Below are 9983 nucleotides of genomic sequence, written 5' to 3'. Positions count from 1 at the left end.
CGTACATCCCTAATATACCTGATAGCTGGTACACATTCAACTTATTTTTACCCGATTCCGATAATATTTCAGAGATGCACAAGTAATCAGTACAACGATTAAAGTACCTTTACACCGATTGTTTGCAAAAAGTGTATACATTATGTGTATAATACGCACTAAATTCTATAAAAACTTCACATCACTTCGATTGAGTTTGGGATACGCTGCTGTTTGATGCTATCCCACAATTTAGTGTTGCGATACCCTTATCCAATCAGATATAAAAACTGCTTGTTTTACGCTTGTTAATACGGACAGCATTTAACGTAGCAAACAGTGAGCAAGGACCCACAGGTTATTGCAATAGTTCTCCCAAAATCACACTCTTTTACTTAATGCTCGATCACGTGGTTTATATCCATATGTGATTGTTTTGATGCCTTCGTTTTTAAGTGAGAGAGTCAGACTAATTGGTTGGTCAAGAAGTATTCAAATAGTCAAATGCACGTGGCTAAGTACTTACATAACCCAAAAAGGCAAAAACAGACGTGGATGTGTACCTATAGATCCAACACAGAGAATGCAAATAGATACCAAATTCGCAAAATGTGCTATAGAGTTGAAGATGTTAATTCAGATTCTACACTCTTTTAATGAGGATGGCTTTAATAGTGGCCCATGTGAAATAGATTTGGAACTGCTTGTTGTTAAACAGAGAATACAGAAAATATCAAAAAAAAATTTGGAATTTCATCACAGTATATTTTCACATCGACTTTAAGGTATCTCTTTTTTGTTTTGTTTGTATGTGTAACTATTGATTCCTCCTTTCTTTTATATATGCATGGACATTGATTGATTGATAGGTGTTGCTTTACGCCGCTTCAGAACATATGGTTATATCTAGGCGAATGTGAGTTTTGATTTCCGAGAACATATTAAAAACTGTAAATTTAAAGCAGGTTCAATTATATTGTCTTTACTGATTTTGTAACAAATAAACTATGAACATAGTGACTAAACAACATGGATTGAATTTGTACTAAAATGGAAAAGTACACGTTGTAATTAATTTTCCTTTCATTGTAATATTTCATTAAGAAATGACACCGCCATGTCAGTATGACATATTTTTTATTTTGTTGTTAGCTTGTAAACACTGTTAAAACAATACAGCTGCATGTCTGTAATGTTGTATTGCTAGTGTGTGCGCTCCATAGTTTGTGTGAACTGTCACATACAGTTTAGGAACCAGTTTGATACATATGTAACGACCAGCCGATTTATTAGATGTGCCATTTTTAATAATTTTTTTTATATCAAATGTCAAATGTCATGTGCTGGTTTAATTTGCAATATAAAGCAAATAAAAAATGTACTTGATTTTAAAGTACATTTTCAAAGTCGATCAGTGTCTATTTCACTGACGACCATGAGGGGGAAAACCAAAAACCATACACATTTGAGTGTAATTCTGTTTTTGTATATGCACCGAAATGATTTCAGAATAATACCATTATAAATGTTGGATATCCAAAGTCAACCATAAAGTGTTTGATGTGCGCTTTTAAAATCAGTATACCCAGTATGAACTAGGTTTTTGGTAGTGTATGTCAAAAGTTAGGATATTTAATATACATCCTTTACAATCAAACGAGCAACAATGAACAAAGGTCCTCATAAATATGGCAAGTGCAAGTCCACATACATAGTATTTTCAAAATTGTCGCCTGTTTAACAATTGATTATTGCATATTCCCATGCAAATGAACTCGTGTTAACTTATTGTTAATAGGAATACATATTCCTAAATGGACCCTTCTTTTTATCTCCGGAGATGATTTCATAGCCCAAAAGGAGTTAGTACACGTCTGCAATACACAGCACACGTGCAACACGCGTATTTAATCTTGCAGACAAAGACGTGACTTTTGTGCTATTCAATCCACCATTATTCATTAAATAGCGAATTTTACTGCTCATTTGAATTTAGTTATTACAAAAATACAGCTAACGAATTCAATCTCCTTTCCATCTTATATGGGTGGGTTTTTTTTCACGTGTAAGGTTCATTTCACCAGTCAAAGTGGCTGGCTGACCGGTCGTCTTATGGTAATTGAAAACTTCTAAGGTGTGTTATTTTTAATGAAGTTTTTTGGAGTGACATCTTAAAGGGTAATGACGAATTGCGCACTCAAATGAGTAAAGGGTGGATCCACAATAAACATATATGTAGCATCCTGAAATGCATGAACTGAGATGAATCGAACTATCATAGCTTATTATCACTAAATATTTGGTTTGATAGTTGTCTGAATGACAACCTTACCACATCTTCTCATTTTAAGATAACGCTTACCATGTCCTTGATACGTTAAATAAATCTTAAAATCAGTGATGTGCTTATTAAAGACAGTTTCGTCAATAACCTTTAAAAGCATTCATATGAAAAAGAAGTCGAATGATCCGTGTGACTTAGAAGCTAACAAAAATTTATAAAAATAGTCTTTCTCAAACTTTCCAGTGACTTTTTAGAGTAACGTCCCATTGTAACAAATATGTCTCCACTCTAACTTTTCCTAATTTATTAGGTCTCATTGCTTTGCCTGTTCTTTGTCAACAATGTAAAACAAATCAAATGATTCAAATAACTCGTTTTCTAAAAGTCATTTTTATTCGTACTGAAATTTATATTTACTATCTTTCATTTTTTCCTTGAACAGAGTTTCATATCGTTCATTTTGAGCAATGGTGTAATAATTCTTCCAATCACCTATCTCACCTACAAATAAAAAAACAAATAAAGGCAACAGTAGTATACCGCTGTTCAAAACAACATTCTATACTTTGTTGAGATTTTCATAAATAAGCAGAATTTTCGGTCTTCGAGGCTCTTCAACTTCGTATTTAATTTTATATGGATTTTAATTTATTTTTTAATTCCGAGTGATTGATGGGAATTCGTTTTTGGTTGAAAAACGCGCCTTTTATTGTAGTAATTATTCTATTCTATATAATTTTCTGTTTTTTGTTTGTTTTTAATCTATTCATTATATTGGCAATTATTCTCTCTTATATAAACCCACACCAGACCCCCATGAGACATTATATAAAGTAAATTTTACACCCGCAGTGTTTTCAAATTAAAATGCTTTTAAAAGATTTTATCCATATAGCATGTTACAAGGTAAATTTCATCGAAAAATGATCATGCCAATTCGACGATTTAAGCAATTTCAATATGAATGCTTAAGTTAGTCACAAATATGATAATAAACTCATCATAGATACCAGGATTAAATTTTTACATTTACGCCAGACCCGCGTTCATCCACAAAAGACTCATCTTTGACACTCGAATCCAAAAATGTTTGAAAGGCCAAATATAGTACGAAATTGAAGAGCATTGAGGACCAAAAATACTTAAAAGTTTTGAGAAACCCGTCATATTATTGAGTGATTGTATCATTTAAAGTTGCTAAATTCTTGTATTTCAGTGATTGTATTTGTTTTTTGTTGTATTAGTAAAGCACAAATCAGGTTAGTTCTTTCGTTTAGTGTAATAATAAATTATAGTAAAGTGTTTTGCAATTGTTGTAAGCCAATCAAAAGTACGGATTATAATGAAACATACTGTAAATGTAATTTAATTATGCATGATCTCTTGGTTTCAAAGGACGAAATATTCGGTTTTTTACGAATGTAAATGCTGAAATGTGCCTTTGGTGCTCGAAATTGTAAGAAATTATTTTCATTTAAAAAAACAAGTAAAAAAAAAATTAACTTGTACTGTATTTGTGTTCTTTTAAGAAATCCCATGGTTAACTAGAAACATGAGTAATACACTAACCTTTTCTATAAATAAAACCTTGCCCATCATTTGATACGAATTTTGTCCCATCCATTTTGTTCTTCTGCATGTTGTCAAAAGTTGTTGCATCGGCAATGCCCTCAACAGTTTCGTCCGATACCTTTATTTATAGAAAGTTTGCCAGCTTCTTAATTTCTTTAGTTGGATTCTAAAATTAAAGCTGATTGTTGAAGCCGTTGAAATAATGAAGTAATTTTCGCGTTTATTGCAAACTGAAGAAAGCGTTCATTTTCCGTTGAAGGTCCGTTCTATGCATAAATAAGAACTCATCTTTCTGATGAACTACGTTTCGTTCCAACTCTTAAGATCTCTTTACTTAATGGAAACGATATAAAAACTAAATCTGTATGTTTTAAGTTAAAAAAAGTCATTGTTTTCGAAAAAAGTGACGTTTTACATTTTTTTTTAAAGAATTGAATGCTTCTTTTTTGTAAATTTATTTGGTTGTAAAAACGTTATACGAAATACATTTTGTATGAAGCGCATATAGTCTAGCGACTCATTATTTTCTATTCTATATTCATTCATTTGATATTTGGCTAATCTCTGGTTTTGCCTATTTTTCAACTATCTTTGCATTTGTCTATCTTTCTTCAATTTGCCCTTATTTTCCATTCTGTTAATCCCATCTTGACCCTCATAACAGACTAGACTATACCTTTTTCATATCCTCGTAGTAACACGTGTAAATTAGCCCCGGATGATCTTTTTCTGCTTGTTCTATTCCAAGTTCATAATCAAACCATGACCCATACGGTACTTAAAAAAAAATTGAAATCTTTGTTTATGTTTCGAAATTGATAATTAATATGCAATATGTCGCGTTAAAAGAATGATTTTTCAAATATTTGTCCATAAAAAATATATCATATATATTGTATTACATTTTACGGATTAGTTATGAAAAAAATTTGCTGCACATGAAATTAGATATCAGTGATTGCATATTTGTTGATCAAAACGCTTCTTAAATATCATACGGTAGCGGACAAATCAGGAGAGAAACACAAATTAGTTCTATAATATTTTGGATCCGTTTATTATAAGGCAATTAAATCAATCACGAGTTATTACAAATGTATGATGCTGCTGAAAAAAAACCACATTTATTATTTATCAATATAGATAATTTTATATAATTGTCTAAGTTAACAAAAGAAAACTGATGACGTTAAAAAAGACAAAACATGCTAATTGTAAATGTCAATATATGTAGCTATAGGCCAAAAGCCAGACATACAAAAACAATATGGTTTTGCGAATTCCAAAAAAAACCAACCCACGAACTAGATGTCAAGTAGCATACAAAAATTAAGGTTTGTTCAAATGCCAGCTCATTTACATGTAGCTCTAAGTAAATTGGCATACCAAAAGCATATAAAAAACTACATTGGCAAGTTGAAGTTGAAATGACTTTGAACTCGAAATTGGTGTATATATGTGCAACTATATACGAACGAATCTTACATTTTCCCGTCATCCAGATTTCACAGTACTCATCCCATGGTATATCTAAATTTGTTACCATATCTTTCCTTACGTGGTTATAGTCTGAAACGCTGACATCTTTAGGATTCCTTATCATGTGAACTATTTTCCCGCCTATTGCAATATGACGTGTTGGTATATATTGGAACTGCACATGCGTGTCGAGAATTCTAGGAGATGGAAGTTCATCAAGCACGGTTAAGTCTGGTATTGCTTCCAGCATCTTTTCACCCTTTGTCTCTTTAACTAATTCTGTTGTATTACTTATAATCAATGCCAATATTTCATATAGCCAATGTGTGCCTGCAATATAGAGATGTACATATTATCTGAATTGCCTCTTTTTCATTTTCGACAGTTCGTTTCTCTTTGCTGTTATTGCATACTCTGCTTTAATTACATACTATTTATGCAATGAACGTTAAAAGTTATTAATATGCAAATATGGGATTTGTTCCTTGCCAAATTAAAATGATCTCAGTAAATTAAAAAAAGCCAACACTCCCTTTCAATCCTTATCCCGTCATATGTGATATACTTGTTTTAAGACAACGGACCATATTATATAAATAACACATATCTGAGAGGGTGATAAAGCAGAATGTTACCCCGAGAAAACATTGTCAACCGCGGCGAACCAAGGTTGACAATGCTTTTTTCTAGGGATACCAATCTGCTCTATCACCCTCTCAACTATGTGTTCTTTTATTTATCATACTGCATATCCTATCATTATTGTTTTTACGGATTAATTTCATTTCAAAAGAAATTTCTAAGACGGCACGTACATAACAACGTTACGAATATTAGAAAAAAACAACTAAAGTGAGCCATATTTGTTTTGTATTTTGGCAGTCAAATAAAAAAATTTGAGCCAAAACGTAGAACTTAAGCATTGTATCTAATTACTTGATGTTAATTCAATTCATTGTCCTTTGAATTATCGATTTTTGATTGGTCTTGACGAGAGAGTGACATCCAAAAAAAATATCACCCCCTCAGCCATGTGATAGAATAAATAAACAATCTCGTATTAGCCAATCAAAATATGGCATTTTAACGTGAAGTATAATAAAATCAATTTCTCATAATTTTTCAACTGATTATATTGCACTTGGTCGAAACCGCTACCAGTCGACTAATAATCTTTGATGGTATCATCGATACTGTAGTCAGTACTTAGTATGTATTTAGAAATTATAAAGAAACTATAAGGTTTCAACTTCCTCAGGCAAAGTTGGATATATTTGGCTATTTTAGGTCATTCTTTTTCATATAGTTCGTCAACTGTTAGGTTTGTATACAGTCTTGGTTTCCAAAATTTGGATTTGAGCCTTTCTGGTAAAGGTAAATCCAGAAAAGCGCATCGGACGCATGACACTTATAAAGTGTTATTTTCATTTCTTGGAAGCGTTTATGAATTGTTAATATTTTTCAAATCGTGAATAATATAGTTAAAATCTCAAACTACACACCTGGAGCTGATATACAGTGAATTTAAAATCATGATGAAAATGGCCCTGCTTTAAAATGAATTCGGGGGTTATTGATTCTACCTCTTTAGTTTGTTTACAGTGTGGTCATATCTATTATACATGTACCTGATTTTGAATGAGTGCATATTAATATATCTGTTTCTCATGACCGAAAGTTCTTTATTTCCTGTAAAGTCTGTTCCGCTCCTTTCATTCGAAAAGTTAGAAAGGATGGGTAAGATATCTTTTCATACTCTGGCCATGGAACAGGAGGCAATGACTTCATTTGCCCCAGAGCCTTCATCATTTCGGGTGGTATGTCCATTTTGTGTAATCAGTTTCGCTAAAACAAATTAATAATCAAACTTTACAAATACAATGTAAACGAAACCTCATTTAAGAAGTCAAATCTAATTACTTGGTAATAATCCTGAATATTATATTATAATAGACTTAATATCTGCATATGTTAATATTGAGTATAGCGTTAGTAATATGGAACGGTCCAGGTATGCTCTCTGCGCCGGAGATTGCTTTCGATGACACTTTAACTGTGTATCATGAATAATGGCATGCCACGGTGCTTTTTCTTTGTTCACCGTTTTGTATGAAATATATTACAGATCTCGATAAACCAACTAAGCTATGGGGACATATCTAGTTTCAAACGTTCTGATTGATGCAAGCGTTATGTACGACTAATTTATGTCTAATTTAAAACAGTTTAATACAGATACATTCTAAAATGGAACTATTTTCATAGTAAGTTTGATAAATAATGGGGGAAAGCATTTATGTTTGAGTACTTACATGTGTACACACAACAATACACTTAAGTTGTGTTATTTGACAGGTAGACAATTCAATCAATAATATATAACAGTGAAACAGTTACTGTAGCCTTAACAGAAATATGTGGTTATTAAAATAAAAATTCATTATTAACTACACTACCGATATTATCTTATGGTTGTGGATTGTTATCTATTTCTTGCATAAAGTGAAAATTCTCGTTTCACACTGCACGAAGTGTCGTACGAAATTCTGTGTTAGAGTGATACGCTTATCCAGCATCACAAGCTATTACAACATTTCCATTTGGCTATTCGTTAGGTCATGATAACTTTCAAAGGTTAAGACGATGTTTATTTCGTCGAGGGCAACAGATATATGTGATTTCCCCAATTATATACAAAAAACAATGTTCACCTGGTAATCTTCTTTTTGTCAAATTCAATTAAATTCTTAATCGTTCATATTTTGTTTTTAATTTCGGGTATATAAGTTGACAAAAAAGGGCACAATGACGGGGTTTCCAATGGAATGTTAGTCTTTTCAAAAAGTTTCAACATAGTACTTACATGAATATCAAAGTGCGCTGTATGTTATCTTGTTTTTCGTCTCCTGACGTCAAATCTGTTGATAAATGTTTCTGTAAAATATGGACCGTAGACCAACTTTACTTTATTCGCGGATACTTTATTTCGCGAAAGGACCTTTCCATCCCATTTCTCGGTGATTTATTTTCGAGATTCTCAAATTTTCTTGATGTTGTTTAATAAGGAAAAAGCAAATTCACAATTTATTTACATACAGTGGCGACGATTTATATTCGCTTCAATATTCTACTCGAGAAACTTTGCTAGTTAACAGTATATTTCACTTTATGTATATATAGCAATTCCACTTTATTACATAAATTAACGAGTTTTAAAAGAAACCGATAACTATAATACACATGAGTTTGCTAATTTTGACCGAACATACCTTGATTTCCTAACATCTCCGAAAAACAGAAATAACCAAAAAGACAGTATTTCATCATGTTGATGTTAAGAAAGAATACACATACCTTTGTGAAATAAGGTCAATCTTTTGAACCTCTAGCGTACAATATTCAGCACGTAATTTATTATTAAATTAAGGTATACATCTACACCAATTGTGACCTCGACGACAAGAAACGTGATTAGAATCCCACTAGTTATTAGACAGCATACTAAATCAGAATTATCTGCAACGCATTGAAGATCAAATTCTTTTAAAATTCATTTTTGCTTAAAATCAAACATCGAACAAGATGGTATAAATACATTTGTTTTAAGGTGGTACCCAACACTTTAGCTAAAATTAATTTGGCTCGTTTAATTTTCATAAAATTTTGTCGAAGTATTTACTTTGACCCTTTAACAAATATATAAAAAAATCAAAAACTTTGAACCAACTGTTTTGTCAGAAAAATTACACTGGTTATACAGCAGTTTGACAAACACCAATTTTGATCATTGAGAAGCTTAATGTTCCTTTTACAACACAACGTAATTAAAACGTTTAGCTGACTTTACAGAGTTATCTCCCTGTAGTGTTAGGTACCACCTTAAAAAAAGAAGGGGATCTAGACACGAATCTAGAGATTTCATGGTAGGAAGCATGTTTCGCTTACCTGGCACTTTTCTACATAAGAATTGAATGCTTCTTTTTGTAAATTCATTGCTGTGTAAAATCGTTGACCGAAGTTCATTTTGTATGGAGCGCGGAAGTGTTTTATACAAAACATGTGCGCACGTTAAACGCTTTAAGCCTCGGTCACACCTTACCGGATAGCACGAACGGACGCCTAACGGATGAAAATAAAAGTTGTCCGTTGACTAAATTGTTATCCGTTGGGAGTCCGTTGATGTACTGACCGAATAAAACGGACGTGTAACGGATGCATAACGGACACACACCGGATATGCAACGTACGAGAAACGGACACGTACCGGACAGAACGGATGTCGAACGTACATCCAACGGACGAGTAACGCATAAAACGAACTCCTAACGGAAGCGTACCGGATAAAACGGATAAACAAGATATACGGAAAAATCAAAGGCGACAATAATAATACATGTAAATCGCATAAATATTCAAAATGTTTATGTGTAACTGGTATTGGTTTGTTCTTCAAAATTCCGCCAAAGGGCATTGTCTGGCCTGAATAAGAACTGCTTGATTGTGGAGACGTGCTTATACTCTAAGATCGATTATGAATAATAAGAATTCATTAACTTAATGAAATCTGACATACAAATAATTGGTATTTCTGACGCGATCCGTTCATCATCCGTTTAATCCGTCATACGTCCGGTAGAAGTCCGTTACTCATCCGTTCAACATCCGTTTT

At 32.5% G+C, this 9983-nt stretch overlaps 1 protein-coding gene across 1 annotated transcript; it reads right to left on the bottom strand.

Moving 5' to 3' along the window:
• Window positions 1-2654: 2654 nt before the first annotated feature.
• LOC134684762 (sulfotransferase 1B1-like) lies at window positions 2655-7249 on the bottom strand. Its single transcript, XM_063544067.1, is given in 5 exon segments — window positions 2655-2764; window positions 3833-4001; window positions 4512-4612; window positions 5321-5644; window positions 6943-7249. Coding segments are annotated over 4 exon segments (624 nt in total). The 5' UTR covers window positions 5565-5644; window positions 6943-7249.
• Between the last annotated feature and the right edge of the window lie 2734 nt (window positions 7250-9983).

This window comes from Mytilus trossulus, chromosome 9 (assembly GCF_036588685.1).
Source record: "Mytilus trossulus isolate FHL-02 chromosome 9, PNRI_Mtr1.1.1.hap1, whole genome shotgun sequence".
Taxonomy (NCBI): Eukaryota; Metazoa; Mollusca; class Bivalvia; order Mytilida; family Mytilidae; genus Mytilus; species Mytilus trossulus.
The sequence above is the reverse complement of the archived record's forward strand: the minus strand, read 5'-3'. Positions and strand labels throughout refer to the sequence as shown.